The 17,451-nt window shown below is 32.6% G+C and overlaps 1 protein-coding gene and 1 pseudogene across 1 annotated transcript; one reads left to right on the top strand and one right to left on the bottom strand.

Annotated features, from left to right (window-relative positions):
• Positions 1 to 3,952: 3,952 nt before the first annotated feature.
• LOC100793332 (RING-H2 finger protein ATL67) lies at positions 3,953 to 5,132 on the bottom strand. Its single transcript, XM_003534482.5, has one exon. The coding sequence runs from the start codon at positions 4,830 to 4,832 to the stop codon at positions 4,278 to 4,280; it is 555 nt and encodes a 184-aa protein (XP_003534530.1). The 5' UTR covers positions 4,833 to 5,132; the 3' UTR covers positions 3,953 to 4,277.
• A 1,556-nt stretch (positions 5,133 to 6,688) lies between these two features.
• On the top strand, positions 6,689 to 17,300 carry LOC100816911 (subtilisin-like protease SBT3; annotated as a pseudogene).
• Positions 17,301 to 17,451: the final 151 nt, after the last annotated feature.

Genomic DNA, 17,451 nt, shown 5'->3' with positions numbered 1-17,451 from the left:
CTCAAAATATTGAAGACACTAAGAGATTTAAAGCGACACAGATCTATGATCGATGGTTCATATGATTATGTCTCAACAATTTGAGAATTTATATATAATCACCCAAATTCTTCTTCAGGGCAATCAAGCAGAACAAGCTATCAGTCCTTACAAACCTTACTTCGGCCTTAAGCAATGGACTGAAATGGAAACGGACGTGCATGTTTGGAAGAATAGAGATTGTGAGAAAATAAGTTTGTGCTCAATTGGTCTCACACAAAAGAGAGATGCTTGTTGCTTGTTCCTCATGCAGGTGACAAAAGCACTAGTCAGTGTTTATTGACCTTTTCTGGCCTTAATTGTACTAATTGCAAAAATAAAACAATTAGGACACAATTATAACTTCACATTTTTTTTTAGAAAAATCTCTCTTATTTGTTCAAATAAAACAATTTATAATTTTCATCCACTTTATTTCTTATATATTTATCTTCCGACCAAACAACTTAACATTTAACTTTATCTATTTATTTATTTATTTTAAAATTATTTCTCTTATATTTTTATCAACTTTATTTACATTCTCACAGCCGAAGATTACATAAATGTGCTTTTGTTTCTTCGTTTAAGAGATTATAAAACTCACGATCCTTACTCATCAGTAAAAGGAGCATTGGAGAATTGAACTCAATGAGTATAAGGTGTATCATCTATGTATCCCATTGTCATTGTACAAAAGATAAGTACACAAATCATCCGTCAACAAATCGTGTTGGGTCAATCAATTTATTAGAGTATCTACAATACATCATTCTTTAAATAAGTTATTTATTTTAAATTTATATAATGTTATATAAATTTAAAAATTTTATACAAAAATTTAACTTGAGCAATATTAAATTTTATAATTAAAAAAATAATTCTTTAATTCATAAGAATAAATTAAACAACAGTTAAGTAACTTACCTAACTAACGCATTATCAAGTCAATTGCTCCAATTATAAAAACTTATTAAGCAACCTTGTTTAGTTTAAAGTAACTTATGAAATACACTTATTAAAGATGTTGTTAAGTGCTTATTTTTCTCACAAAATCAATTATTAGGTGTTAAAAGCCTCACAAGTAGAGACAAGACACATTTGTAACATGCTATACATATATTAATTAACAATAACAGATATTTTTATTCTGAAATTATATTTAAAAATTAACAGATACAAATATGATACTTTTTAATTGCTGATGAGGGATGATTACTTGTATAGACAAGTGTTGTTAAAAAGCATCATTTCCTTGTGTTGACAGAGGATCACCCCACGAACGGATTCAGATCTTCTACAATTTCAATTTTCAAAAGAAACTGCAGGATGTGCAGTTATAAATTCAATGGTTAAAATTAATAAAATTTAATTTTAAAGTATTAACTTTTTATTTATGACTATAAAATTAAATAAATTTAACGGATGGAATTTTTACAGTTCCACTAGAAACTATAGGGGATATATATATATATATATATTCTAAATAAAACTATAGGGGATCAGAATCCCCATGAACCACTAGTTTTTTAAGCTAGTTTCCGGTCAAAATTAGAGTATGCTAAAACTTTATGCTTCTAGCATTATGCTTTCTCTAAAATATGGATATGATAGAATTATACAATAATTTATCTAACACTTGTTTTTTTTTTCTCTATCTCGCATATTTCATCCTACATTTTTCTTACATCTCTTATTATCTCTCTTATTTATATAAATTGATGTAGTACATACTGTGTGATACTATAATTGTTTCGCAGATTATTCAACTCATTATTGTGCATGCCTTCAATGTCAGAAAGAAAGGCACTTTTCATTGTTTCGGTACAAAAGCTGATGATGTTGGATCTGGTTCAGTATACATCTCTGCTCCTGAACTTTCTGAAGTACAAATTGCAGTTATCCTCAGTTCATTTCGAATTGCTTTTGAACCCCTCAGGATTCAGGATTCAGATGGGTGAATATAAAAAGATACTGAAGATATAGTGTACCACCAAAATGGATAAAGATGCGAAAGTATGATGGAGTGTGTCTCAGAAGCTACGAAATCAAAATGAAAATGTTGAGGATTAGATTCCAAGGTCCAACGCATGCTGGTAAATGGGGTTTGGCACTTACCTAGTGGATTATTCAAGCGCTGTTGTGACTGCTTAACAAATGCTTAACTTCAATCAGTAATAATAGTGATGTCAACTCAACAAAAATATCTTATATCGGGTACTCACTCTCACACTTTGTTCAAAGTAACATCTTCAATTTAACTAATGCATGCATCAAAGTGGAACACTAATAGTAAAAAAACTAGGAAGTGCAGCTGAGTATAGAAAGCACTATTATACATAAGGCTCTATATAATTAGTCAAAAAGGCCTCCCATATGCTCAACATTCCAAGTCTTCCACTTACTCGAGAATAAAGAAAATAAATTAATAAATGCCACGAATTTAATAATATATAAGCTATCTATCACCTCATAATAATGGGATATTGGGTAAAAACATGATTAAGAAACTCAACTATTTAGGATGTTTTTGGATTAATTATAATTGCATCCAACCGAACCCACGTTAAATTCAATGCATCACTCACATAGCTTTTTCTTATGTGCATAAGAATGTCTAATTATTTCGTTTAACATGGATAAAAATGCTTATATAAACACACTCCTATCAATTGCATTAAACCTTGTTGGTAAAGTGAGTTTTTCTCTGAATTAAGTAATCTTGTATCTATTTTTAAAATATTTAGTTAGTTAAGAATTAAGATAACAATATATTTTAAATTAAATTACAGATAAAAACTCTTTAAAGAATAGTTTTCTCTTTCTTTTTGCTGAACTGAAGCAAGTATAAAATATCATTGACTACTCATACCACAGAAGAATTTCGTTGACCACTTCACCAGGTCTTCATGAATCATGATAAAGTAGAGAAGAATGTTTGATAAACCGTCCGAAAGGCTAAAAAGCACCCGTTACTGTGGCCTTGCATATAAACGTGTCAGGGATCCTTTGACATTCTACACGCGGCTGAAAAGGATGTTTCATCTAATTCCTTTCACACAACAAGAATATTGAGAGAAAACAGGAACAGAGTGAACGGATATCAAATACAACTGTCTTTGAATCACGACAAATAAATGGGTCCACTAGCGAAGAAAAAAAAAGGAAGCTAGAGAACAGCAATATCTTTCTGTCCTGAATGAAGTGGAGGCAAAAGCAATGAACAAAGCTAATAAAATGAAATTCCTCTAATATGGGATTTTGCTGCTTAAATTACCAATGACATGAGAAAGTACTCGACTAAAGAAACTGGTCAAGACGACAAAAGTAAGAGAGAAACTGTGGTAGAACACGAAGGCATGACAATATAAGAACGTTAGCAAAGACTTAATTAGAAAATTACTATACAGTATACGCTAATAATTTTATGCAATCATAGCTACTTAATTTCTGAACGCAAAAAGAAGGTTGTCACCAAACAAAGATTTTAGTAGTGTAAGAGTAATCGAGGAGGAGGTGGATTTCCTTACAAAAAAGATTTGAGTGATGTGAGAAGAATTGAATTCAATTAAAAATGAAAAATTAACTCCAAATCCGTTGAGGCATTTGTATCAAGTATCAACAACCCACGTTGATAGAGAAAGGGATTATGAATGTCATATCAACCAAAACATACTTCTGGCAGTTTGTTTTATCAATTAAAATCAAAATCATCCGTGAAACTTACAATTCGTAATTGAAATTAACTTCAATTCACCTCTCAAGTGCACTGAGATTAGTTGAACTTCACCTTTCAAATGTATTTAATTTAACATTGTAAAACAATTTCAATTAGTCTAAAACAAACACAATGCAATTTAGGGGACAAAAAATGACAAGCCAAGTCTTGTCAAACCAAAAATCACACAACTTTATAAAGAAAGAAGCAAAAACATTTACTTGAATTATTCTTTACTAGAACATTTACTTGAATTAATCTATTTAAAAGAGGGGGGAAAACGAAACAAAATAGCCCTATGGAAGAATTACATAATCAACCAACTAGCTCTAATAATTTTTTCCCATTTCCCTCACATGATCAAAGCTAAATCGAAACAAAAAAGAAAAAGATAAAAACCCTCTATTTTCTCCCCCTCCCCCTACACCTACCCAACCTCTAAAACTAAGAAAGTTAAAAACTTTAAATACCCCAACAACAAAAAAAGCAAAACCCACATCACCAATTAACCCAAAAAGTTATTTTTTTTGTAAAAAAAGATTCACCTATTTCTTCTCCTATCAGCAGCATACTGAGAGAGCGGCACCACCTCCTGCAGCGGCGTAGAAAGCGGCGTCGGAAGCGGCGAGTTTCTGCAAACGGGGCAAGAGCCATTGAGCTTCAGCCACGAATCGAGACAACATAGGTGGAAGTAATGGCGACACTCCGGCATCATCCTCAGCATCTCCGAATCCTTGTACTCGCACAAACATATCGAGCACGTGGTGTTAATAATATTATTGTTCCGTGCGTTGTCCCTGTTGAACTGGAACCTCGGATACGAGTTTATCACGCTCTGGTCGAACCCCACCGCCACGCTGCCATCCTCGTCCTCGTCCTCCGCCACGAAGATGACACGTGGCAGGACGATGCCCCCGTCGGAGGTGGCGGCGGCGGTGGTGTGGCGGAGGCGACGGCGGTTGTGGCGGCAGCAGAGGTAGGAGGAGAGGAGGAGGGTGGAGAGGAGGAAGAGGAAGGCTAGGGCTATGGCGATGGAGTAGCCGAGGCCGAGGTGGGGGAAGTGATCAGGGGAGGAGGGAATGGAAGAAGATGACATGAGAGTGAAGAATAAAAGAAAAAAAGAAGAATAAGAAGAGAATGAGAAAAGGGATTGTTAGCCATTTGTGAAGGGAGAGAGAGTGAGAGAGGGAGAGGGAGGGAATTAGGGAGGGTGTGATTTTTTGAGGGGTAAAGGGTGGGTGAGGATCCCAGCTGCTGCATTTAATACTTTGTTTTTGATTTTGTTGAGAAACTCTTTTTTTTCTCAGCAAGGGAGTTAGTCTGCATTTAATTCTGCTTGGGCAAGTGGAAAGTGGAAGTGGGGTTTACTCACATTATGATGCATGTTTTGACTTTCATTGCTTTTAAGATTTTGAGTTGTTTAGCTTAAGAGTTTAATAGGCATAACCACTGGGATGGACATAATGGGAAGAAAATTTTAGTAGTAGTCATGAGGCCATAAATTTTAATTTATTATAAGTATTATACAAAAGAAGACAAATTATTTATACTATCAACTAATTCAAAATCATCATAAGCATTACTTATAAGGTTGTTGTTCAACTCTTGCCGGTGCCAATTGTTTTACGATGGGAAGGATCAACTAGATAATGACAAATCATTTTGCTTCAAAGTTGGGAGGATCAACCATATTGACAAATTGTTGTCATCTAGTATCAAGAGGATTTATTGGAAGAGATTTCGATGCATAAGTTAATGCTCGATAGAGTAACGACAAGAGTTTATGAATCAAACATATCCAGTAAATTCTACTAAAGTGATAATGACAATATTTATCGGAGTTAATGAGTGACATGTTGGGTGGTTTAACGTTGTTATTCAATCCTATCTAGTAAGAGGATTATTTAAGATCATGGATTACGTTAGATGTTTCCTAGCCTGCAACGTTCATGTGCTTGCCCATGTCATTGATGGTTGCATGTTTTTAGAGGAATATGCACTAAATGAGTCTTTAAGTATATAGGGTGAGATGATGGTTGGACAAGATTGGTTTATCCAATAAAGTTGGTTCTCAGGGGTTACCTAATAAATTAGTTAGTGTCAAGCAAGTTTGTAGTGATGTGAGACTTATTTGGAATAATAATTATTGACTTAAATATATTTTTGATCCGTGATATATACTCGAATTTTGTATTTGATTTTTAATTTTTTTTCTTTTTTATCTATTATCTGATATTTGAAAAGTTTTGTTTTAGGTCTATGTCGTCGGTTAAGTGATGATGTGTCTATTAAATATTTAATAACACGATTTATGGTGGCTCAAAAATCATTAGTATTTGTTTCAAAATCAAATTTGAAATGAATTTCTTTCTCTCTTCTATTTCACCCTTCTTTTTCGCCTCTCTCCCTTCCGCCCTCTTCTCTTTCTTCCTCCTGGGCTAAGTAACAATCAAATGTTTAAGGAATAATTTCTATAACGATTTGCAACCCCATGCAACGAATTCGTCTCCTTTATTCTTTCTCTATTATCTTCCTATAGTGGTTCTACGACGACGATGTACGAGAGAAAGAGGAGGTGGATGGAGTCGAACTGCGAGTCTACACAATAATTGTGGATGAAGAAGCAAAAATTGACATTGAACCTTCCCAAACCAAAACGATGACGGGGCTAAACCTACCTAACATATCGTTCACAACGAAAACAAAAATGATGCCCAACACCCATGAGTACGTCATAAGGAAAACGAGGATCACTCATCTATATGCGACAGAGAGGATGCTCACCAAGAAGAACAATGTCGTTGCGTTGTGACGGCCCACCTCGATCCCCTTCACAAAGAATTGCAAATCTACTTTCTCCTTCATCGAATCTTCCTTCTCCTCGTCATCTCCAGAGAAGAAGTCATCGTCTAAGGTTCCAACACAGGTGAGGTGGAGGAAGGGGCGATAGCAATGGCTGAGGTTGTTAGGAAAAGGAAGGTAGTAGCGGTTGTTGGAGTTTTCGGCTAGTTTTATTGTTGATGTCCCTAGTGTTTTGGTGAATAAAGAAAAGGAATGGTGGTGTATGATGTTAAATTTTAATGACTCAATAGAGATTTGTTTCCTTTTTATAAAAGAAATTGAGATCTATTTTAGAAAATGAAGGTTGAAGGGAGAAGAAGGTAAGTGAATGGCTAGTAGATTTATTTATTTATTTTTACTTTAAGTGGTCAATTGTCAGAAAACTTATATTTAATTTAGAAACAAATACTGTTAGTTTTTGAGCCGCCACAGATCACATTATTAAATATTTAATGGACACGTTATCACTTAACTGATGACAAAGATCTAAAACAATTTCAAATATTAGGGGACAAATGTGAAGAAAAAATTTATCAGGAATTAAACGCAAGATTTAGGTTATATCAAGAATCAAAAACATATTTAAGCCATAATTATTTTAAGGCAAATGTAATCCCTTATAATTTTTAATTGCACTCCCATATAATTTCCAATAAAACCTTTCATCTTTTAATTTCTTAATCAATTGGTTAGCAAAACCCTTATTTTAATACTTAACAAATTTATCATACACAATATTTGTAATTAGATGTCAATGGAAGACCTATTACACTTAGTACTATTTATTCTAAGCATAATTATGAGGTATTTCTAAAATAGTTTAAGTCATGAACTTTGTATTAATTAAATGTACCTGCACAAGGTATTAAGGCGATTTTGTCCTTTGCGTATTTGAATCTTTCAAGTCAATCCCCCATCATGTCCTGCAATAAGATCGAGTACCTATAAAGACACTATGACATTCACGTTAACACTCTTTCCAAACACATAAAATCAGAGTAATAAATAAGAATGGACAATGTGTGTTATCTTAAGAATCTAGCTCTTTATATACACATTCTAATGACACAAATTGTCTAGGACCTTACCTTTATCTAAATACGACTCTAATCCAAGATTATCTATAATAATGTTTTAATAGCAAATGGATAAAGATAGATTAGATTCTTCTCTGTCCTTGGTTAGATTTGTAGAGTCCTTGAGAGACTAACATGTTTTGATTTTATGTTAGGCTAAGATTCCTTAAGGTATGGCTAGAGGTTCTTGGCCATACGGGTGCGTGAAATATATCTCATAATAAAAATTGGTTTTAGACATCAAATAAATAGATTCTTAATTTTTGTGTGTGTATATAATAAATATTTGATTAAAAAAACTATTTCAAAAGAAACTATTCTCCATCTATTAATGGGAATACCTTCTTGGTGTGGTGTGTTAAACAAAAATTAAGAGGAAGTTTAGAAGTGTTTGGTCAATAAAGCTCTAAATCATGATTTAATTTGGGAGATAACTTCTTTGCTTTTTCATCTACGAGGTTAAGGCATCTAAACATAAATTCAGACATGCGATTATAGTGTGCTAGAATGGGAGAAAGTTTGTGCTAGAGTTGGAACTTAGCACTTTCTTTTGTTACGACTTTGCCTTTCTCCACTTTGGTTTTGGAGGTTGGTACTTGGCAGTGGAGGGAAACAAGGTTTTGGTGTCTGTTTTATTTTTTTTGTCTTCTTTCCGGTTTTGTATTCTTTTTTATTTAAATTAAATCATGGGATAATGGTTTGGAGGGTGATTGCGTGATGGTGGTGGTGTGTGAGGTTGTAATGTTGCCGTAAGAAAAGTGTTTGGGGGGTTCACTGCTAGCTTTTGTTCGTGCGTGCCACAACTGAGAAAAAGTTTGGTGTTGTGTTTTTGGTGTCGTGGGGTGGGAAGAAAGCGAGTGTTGGAACAAATTGGTTCACCAACATGTATTGTTGAGAATGAAATGACCTAATCAAACCTCAGCATCATGAATTCGAGTTAGGCTTAGAAAATTACAATATTAATTCCATTTAAACAAATACAATATATAAGCTAGTTCATTGATATTTGTTTCATTAAATATTTATTTTCACCAAAACATCTTAGATTTATTCATCTATCTCTGTCTTCAATTCATTACACAACCCTATATTCGACGCAGTTGATTTTTGTGAGTTTTGTCCCTGGAAGCATTGCAAACATTGTTTGGCTTTTGCAAAATGAAACTATCAATTACTATTTTTTATTTTGTTTTGTTTTTTACGAATTTCCCTTACAAATTTCTACTATGTGCACACGTGATCATGGACCAAGTGTAAGACATGAAAAAGGATTTGAATCTTCTAAACCAAAGCAACGTGTAAAATGAGAAAGTAAAAAATTATATTTATAGTTGATTTCAGTTTAGGTATTCCGTAATTTTCTTTCATTTAATTTAGAGATTCTAATTTGATTAGTGGTATAAACAGAATGTGTATAAATGAGATAGAATTTTTATTTTATTAGTTAATTTTTTTTTTGGCATCTAAAAGTGTAGGTGAAATAAATTCTAAAAGTTCATTAAAGCATCTTAATTTAACAACAAATCTTGAACAATGATGTTAAACTCAGAATCTGGTCTTCTTCAGGATATCTTTCACCAGAGGAGGAGTTAAGATCTCTGGGATGAAGAATGAGGTCTTCTAGAAGATACTTAAAGATATGCAGATTTATAATTTTGTTTACTTTGTCTCTCCTTATAACAAGTTCTGGAGGGAAGCAACGGGAAGGGGGAAGAAGAAACATAACATGAAGAGGTGTAGCCCGTGGTGGAGCCGAGGTAGGCATGATGGCCCTTGCCGGTGTTTAGATGATGCGCAACGACGTTGAGCAGATCTAAAGGAGGATGGAAGCTATGAAGGAAAGGTTGGGGTAGAGGAGAGAGTGGAGGATGAGACAGACAAGGAGGTTTTGGGCTCATGGAAGGTTTGGCGGAGAAGGAAATGTGAAGGGAGAAGACAAGAGGAAACATCAAGGGGGAGAGGAGAAAGAGATTAAAGTGGCATCCATCTTCTGATTCAAAAAAATTGGTTTTCAGATCTCAAATTGAGATTTACCATTAAAGAAAAAAGAGGCAAGATCTTATAGCACATGTGGCATTGTGTAACTCAAAAAAAAAAAATGGTCTTAAGATCTCAAAATGAGATATTGTTAAAGATGCTCTTAAATTAAACTTTAAAATCCAAGGAACGTACTTAAATAGATACTTAAAGACTAGTCACTTACAAGATTTTTATTTCGTAGTTTGAATCAAATCTATGTCCTCGTGAAATAAGTCTATTTTGTAGTGAATGAATATTGGCTTCATGATGAGTTAGTTTTTGATATTGACTTAAATTTAAATTCAAATATATATTTTTCCTTGGAAAATTCCAATATGTCATGAACAGTAGGTCAAAAATCCTAAATTAACTAATAATGTGATGAAAATAATATACAAAAACTAACTCAAGAATTAAAAATAAATAATTTCAAACTTCCGAAAATTAACTAGATGTTCATTGGTAGCTGATATCTAACAATCTACTAGTACTTTATTTGAAGTTAGTGGAATATTTGGATTGGTAACGTATCTCATTCATCTAAAACTTTTTAATAAAAAAAGGCACAGGATTTCAGTGAAATATAAACATCAATCATTACTCATCAAACCAGTTTCCATTTTGTCGCGGAAATCATAATTATGGTTCAAATTTGTACCCATGGTTCACGTTAATGGAACAGTGGAAGAGGGAACAAGAATCCATGATGGCAATATAATTTAAAATTCTATGGAAAATTAATCCTTACTAAACATTAATTATATTTTTAGTCTTTGATTATTTTTAAATTTTTAGTTTTAGTTTTTAAACAAATCTTTTATCAGTCTTGATTACTCTATTGTATGAGAAAATGATCCTCATAATAAAGAAATGTCTCATTTATATTTTTAGTTTCTTTCGTCAAATCTTGATTATATTTCAAAGGGAGTTAGATCCAATGCATCAAATTGAATTAAACTCAAATGATGTTCTTAAATCATGTAAAACAATAAATATATGTTTAAATCTCCCCTACATAAAAAATTAAAATGACTTTATTTTATTTAATATTTTTATTTGAACATAAAATACCCAAATATAATAGTCTTGTACAAGGTACAAATTACATACCTAATTTTCATCTGCTTAAAAACCCATTGTGTTCTGTAGAAAAAATCCATTGTGAAAAATAATATTTTAATTAGTTTTTAAGTTTTTTTTACCTTAGTTTAAATGGGTAAATATAGGTAAATTTAAACAATATAAATTAAAATCAATTCAAACTTAATTAAGATTGAGTGAATTTCTAAATACACACAACTTGAAGCATAGAGTAATTAACTAATAATTTTCATTCCTGACAAAAAAATACATATTTTCATACATTTATTTTCTCTTTCATATTATTTTCATTCAATTTTTTCTTTCTCTTTCTCTTCATTACCCATCACATATAACATATTTATCACTTTCTCTCTTTTTCTATATTATTTTTCTGTTTATATGTCTCTTTTCTTTCCACACATATACCTAAAAAATCTACATTTCACCATTTTTTTTCAAAAGGTATACAACACAAATTCTCCAACTAATCAATCTCCTTAATACTCTAAACATCTACAGCTCACGGTTTCCCAAATGTCACCTAAAATCAAATTAAACTAGAAGATCGAATTACCGCAAGAACAAGAAAATCCTCTGCAAAACTACTTCCCCACATATTGAATTATATTATATTAAACGTAATTTAAGGAAGTGTCATCATTGTTACGAACTTCCACGAGTGAGTTTCTACAAATGGGACATGACGTCTTGACCTTCAACCACGCATCAACACAATCTTTGTGAAAATAATGACGACATTGCGGCATCATCCTGAGCATCTCCGAATCCTCATAGTCCTCTATGCATATTGAGCACGTGGTGTCATGGTCGTAAATTGTTTCCAAATTATTGGTCTTGCTACTATAAGTGAAAGTCTGATAGGAATTTATTACGTTAATGGGTAGTCCCGTGAGGTGATTTTGATTATCGTTATTATCATCACCATGATGGCTCAATATATTTTCATTGTCTTGTTGGTTACAACGCATGGAAATGTAGACGTAACACACGCGAAGAAAGAGACACAAAAAGATGAATAAAAGGAACAACTTGGTGAATAAGTCTAGATCATTGCTTGTGGAGGTGAGGGTCGTGGGTGACAAAATGGAGACGGAGGGAGAGGGAGATGACGACATGGGGAGAGGAATGAAGGTGGAGTTACGGAAAAAAATTGTTATTGTTATGATTAAAAGTTGTGATTAGAGATATTTGGTGATGATGTATAGGGAGCTGGGTTGTGATTGAAAGGTTTAATTGGAGTTTTTTTTCCTAGGGGGAATTAGCTATGAATGTGTTGGGTTGGAACAGATTTTGAAGCTAATTGAAGTTGTACACTAACGGAATCTAAAATTAACCTGTGATGTTTGTCTTAGCTGTTCTAGGTAAGGTGTGCAAATTAACTTGAAAATGCTTAATTATTACTCGATTGGTGTTGTATTTGCTATTTATTTCACTATTTTGGGTTGTATATATATGCGGATGCATGCAGTTCGTTGGTTTTGACTTGAGACTGCCTCGTTGCATCGATCATCAGCTTCTCCAAGCTTTATGTTGTGCTAATTTTATATATATATTTATTGTTAATTTTTATAGATATGTTAGAAAAACCTTTCTTAGTGCTTTCTTTTGTCATTGAGAATTACAAGCCAGCATGTAAATTTAGAAGTCAAGCTGACTTTAATAAATAAAGTACAAGAATTAATGAAGTTTAATTGTAAATAAATACTTCCAAAATGTTTAAAATAGTATCTTTATATTAATAGAATAGAATTAACTGATGATCAATTATTTTCCAAAAAAAGTTAATTGAGTATCAATTTAGATCATGTTAAGCAAAATATTTCAACTAGTTTTTAACTTTTTTTACTAGTTGAAAAAATCATTTAATTATTATTTTTTAATAGCTTCTAGTATTTTTAAATGTTACTTGAAATAATATTTTTTTTAAATGTTGATTTCTAATTTTTTATATTTTTTTATTTTTATCCTTAATATATGTATCAAATTTTTTATTTATCCTTTCTAATTAAATCATGATTTTATTATTTTTCAGTCATTTTATACTTTTCAGAATTACTTTAATAGTTAATTTTATTAAACATTTATAATTTAATAAGTTAGTTATCAGGTTTCAACTTCTTGCTACCTTTCCAACTAATTTTTTCCAAAATAACTTTACTATTTTAAAAATAGTTTCAATCATATCAATTTTCAAAAAATAATTATTATTCACAGATATTTTTTTTAAAGAAAAAGAGAATTTGTTCAACTTGACACCTTCATTGCTATTGATGCTCTTTCTTTTTAACTATCCTAACTGCACTTATTTAACTATCTAGCTCTCTCCCTAAAAGTATTAAAAAAAGAGTTTAATTGTGTGTTGTTTGGTTTCTATTTTAAGAAAATATTTATAGTTTTCGAACGGCAACTAAACTAAACAAGGTTGAGTATGTAAAATTAAGGAAGAGGTTGAACAAAGATATGAAAAAACATCTCCCTAAACTATTTTTCTAATACACTTGTTTAGGATTTTTTTAAAAAGATTTAATAGATTTTGAATAAAAAAATTGATTACTAAGTAGTGTAGAATTATCTTGAAAACAGTTTTTAAATAAAATAAAAAAGTAGAAAGAGAATCAAAAGAAACAAACTTAAACGACAAATGTTAGTTCAATTAATAATCATCATGTTCATATCTAATAAAGACATGAGTTTAAATCTAAATATACTGCTGTGAAGATTTTATTAATAAATAATTTATAAACATCTTTTGAACGGATATCTTGACCTAATAAATCCTCAGTATCCAACTCTCTTTAACTTTCTCACGTAAACAAACCCACTCTATTTTTTAAAAAAAAATTAAGAATATGAGTACAATGTATAAGAAACTTTCTAGTTGGATTATAATTAGATCCAAATCTAGAATATCATTCAAAAACAAAAATTTATTAATAGTGGTGGCCATATTCCCCCCACCCCCAAACTAGATAGATTTGTTTATTCGAAGATGTTACCGAGTATATAAAAATTTGGAATTAAAACTCGAACTATGTCTAATTCATATCTTTAAAACTATTTATTAATCTTAAATTTTAATTATATAAAATAATATTTATTAATCTTGTCAATTGCACATGCTAGAATATTAGTTAAGAAAAAAAATCATATTTTTTATCTAAATTTAAAAATGATAAAAAAAATATTATATAATAAGAAAAAAAATAATATAAAAGTGAATTAATTAATATATTTTTTGAAAAATAAATATTCAAATTTATAATATAAAAAATTCATTTACTATTTATAAAAAATGTGTGAAGCTTCCAAAATCGAGTAGAAGCTAGAAACAAATATGTTAGGATATACGCGTACAAATTAACGCAATTCGACAAGTTAGTGACTAATAATAGATCATTCTTTTCCTTTTCTGAGTCTTTGACGTTAATTAATACCAACACGTCTCCTATAATCGCGATGCTTGTTGTTTCTACTCATTGGAAAATAAATGCAATTATGGATTTCCGAGGACACTATTTGGCTTTTATATATTCTTAGGTGTTCCCTAACCAACGGTATTGTAAGAACATTAATTAAAGAGTCAATAGATATTTAATTGTTAAAAAAATTTACAAAAAAAATTACGTTAAAGATGCATTGTAGATGAATAGTTCAAAATATTGTAATAGATCTTCTTACTAATAATTCTAAATAATGAAATTATTGAATGTTTTTAAAGATTACACGAGATATAAGATTTAATCTAAATTTTAATTACAAATTTAATTCCTTACTTATTTGAGTTCATGAATTTGATTTTTCTATAATTTAATTTATTGATTGAGTCTCTTATTTGTTTGTAATTTCATTATTTTAGTCTCAATCTCAATATTTTACGTTGAATACGTTGATAGTCACATATGGTGTTTTTATTGAAGGCACGTTTAAAAAAAATTAAAAGCTCTTTTCTCTCTCTGCGTTGCCCTCTGCAACTCATTTCTCTCTCTTCTCTCATGTGTTGTTCCACAGGAATATTACAATAGCTGGTGTTGCTGGGTCAAAATGATACTCTTGCAGCAGGTACAAAATCATGTTTACATGAAGCCCCACGTTTGCAACTTTTTCAAAGGTCTCGTTTGCTAAAAGCAGAAAAAAGCATAACAAAACAAATGACCCGGTTAGAATTTCTGATACATACTTCACTAACAGTAACTCACAACATTGTGCCTAAAGAAATTAAAAGACCCTGATTTTTAATATATGAATGAACAGAAAAATGCTTTGAAAGGGGTCTATATATTTGACGTATGTAAAGAAAGGGATCATCACCTATGATAAATGGCATGACTCTGAAACCACCTTTTTTTTCCTTTCAACCAGTTCATTTGCTTTCTTTTGCTCCATTGACATCTCCATTTTTCTTCTGCGATATACACATGAGAGAAGAGAGAGAAATGACTTGCAGAGGGCAACGCAGAGGAGAGAGAAAAGAGCATTTATGGTTTTAGTGCTGTACTATCTTCAGAAGAGTTAAAGGCTATTAAGAACACTCATGGTTTAGTTGCAGCATATCCAGACAGAAATGTTACCTTAGACACTACTCACACTTCTGAATTTGTCTCCCTTGACTCTTCCAGTGGCCTATGGCATGCCTCAAATTTCGGGGAGAATGTGATTGTGGGTGTTATTGACACTGGTGTGTGGCCAGTGAGTGAAAGCTTCAAAGATCATGGAATGACCAAGAAAATTCCAAACAAATGGAAAGGGACCTAGCCTGTGAGAAAGTACAAGACTTCAACACTTCCATGTGCAACTTAAAACTGATTGGAGCTAGATATTTCAACAAGGGTGTCATTGCAGCAAATTCCAAGGTTAAAATCAGCATGAACTCAGCTAGAGACACCTCACGTCATGGAACTCACACGTCTTCAACAGTTGCAGGCAACTATGTTAGTGGAGCCTCTTTGGCTATGCTAAAGGTGTGGCTAGAGTCATTGCACCAAGAGCTAGGCTTGCCATGTATAAGGTCATTTTTTACGAGGGTCGTGTAGCCTAAGATGTTTTGGCTGGAATGGACCAAGCCATTGCTGATGGAGTTGATGTGATTTCCATCTCTATGGTGTTTGATGGTGTTCCACTTTACGAGGACCCTAAAGCAATAGCTTCTTTTGCAGAAATGAAAAAAGGGGTGGTGGTTTCATCTTCTGCAGGTAATGAAGGTCCTGATCTTGGTACCTTGCACAATGGAATCCCCCGGCTTCTGACCGCGGCTGCCAGTACCATAGACCGCACATTTGGTACTCTAATTCTTGGAAATGGCCAAACCATTATTGGTTGGACCTTGTTTCCAGCAAATGCCTTAGTGGAAAATCTTCCACTTATCTACAATAGGATTATACCAGCATGTAATTCAGTAAAGCTGTTATCCAAAGTGGCCACAAAAGGGATCATTGTATGTGATTCAGAGCCAGACCCTAACTTGATGTTTAAGCAAATGAGGTTGGTTAATAAAACCAGTTTGTTAGGGGCAGTTTTTACCTATAATTCTCCTTTATTAAATGAAATAGGAAGTGTGAGCTCTCCAACTATTGTAATCAGTGCAAAGGATACACCACCTGTGATCAAGTATGCAAAAAGCCATAATAAGAAGCTAACAGCCACCATCAAATTTCAACAAACATTTGTTGGAATAAAGCCGACACCAGCTGTTAACTTTAACTCATCAAGAGGTCCTTCACCAAGTTATCATGTGGTCTTGAAGCCTGGCATAATGGCACCTGGCTCTAATGTTCTTGCTGCTTATGTTCCTACAGAACCGACAGCTACAATTGACACCAATGTGATGTTTTCCAGTGGCTACAAGTTGCTGTCTGGAACATCCATGGCTTGTCCTCATGCTTCTGGTGTTGCTGCTCTTTTGAAAGCTGCACACCCTCAATGGAGTGCTGCTGCTATAAGGTCTGCACTAGTAACCACAGCTAGTCCTCTTGATAATACACAAAATCCAATTAGGGACTATGGTTACCCTTCTCAATATGCTTCCCCTCTTGCCATTGGAGCCGGTCAAATGGACCCCAACACAGCACTTGATCCAGGTTTGATATATGATGCCACCCCACAGGACTATGTTAATCTCCTTTGTGCTTTGAAGTACACACAAAAAGCAAATCCTAACCATTACTAGATCAACATCTTACAATTGTGCAAAACAATCGTTTGATCTTAATTACCCTTCATTTATAGCTTTCTACAGCAACAAAACAAGGCCAATTGTTCACAAGTTTAGGAGGACAGTGACCAATGTTGGAAGTGGTACTGCCACATATAGAGCCAAGGTGACACAACCTAAGGGCTCTGTGGTGATAGTGTCACCTGAGAGATTAGCATTCAGATATAAAAATGAGAAGCTGAGTTACGATGTTGTGATAAAGTATAGCAAGTACAACAAGGAAAATATTTCATTTGAGGATCTAGTTTGGATTGAAGATGGTGGAGAACACAGTGTTAGAAGTTCCATTTTAGTGGCACCAAGTGGAATTGTATGAGTTCTAGTTTGAGTTTTCCTTCTTCTGGCCATAAAATTGTGACTCCTTCATGGCACCCTCAAAATAATTAATAATTTGATGGTTAAGTAATTTTGTATGAGCTTCCATTTTCACTGCCTTTATCTAAAAAAATATCAATCTAGTTGCATAG

This window comes from Glycine max, chromosome 9 (assembly GCF_000004515.6).
Source record: "Glycine max cultivar Williams 82 chromosome 9, Glycine_max_v4.0, whole genome shotgun sequence".
Taxonomy (NCBI): domain Eukaryota; kingdom Viridiplantae; phylum Streptophyta; class Magnoliopsida; order Fabales; family Fabaceae; genus Glycine; species Glycine max.
The sequence above is the reverse complement of the archived record's forward strand: the minus strand, read 5'-3'. Positions and strand labels throughout refer to the sequence as shown.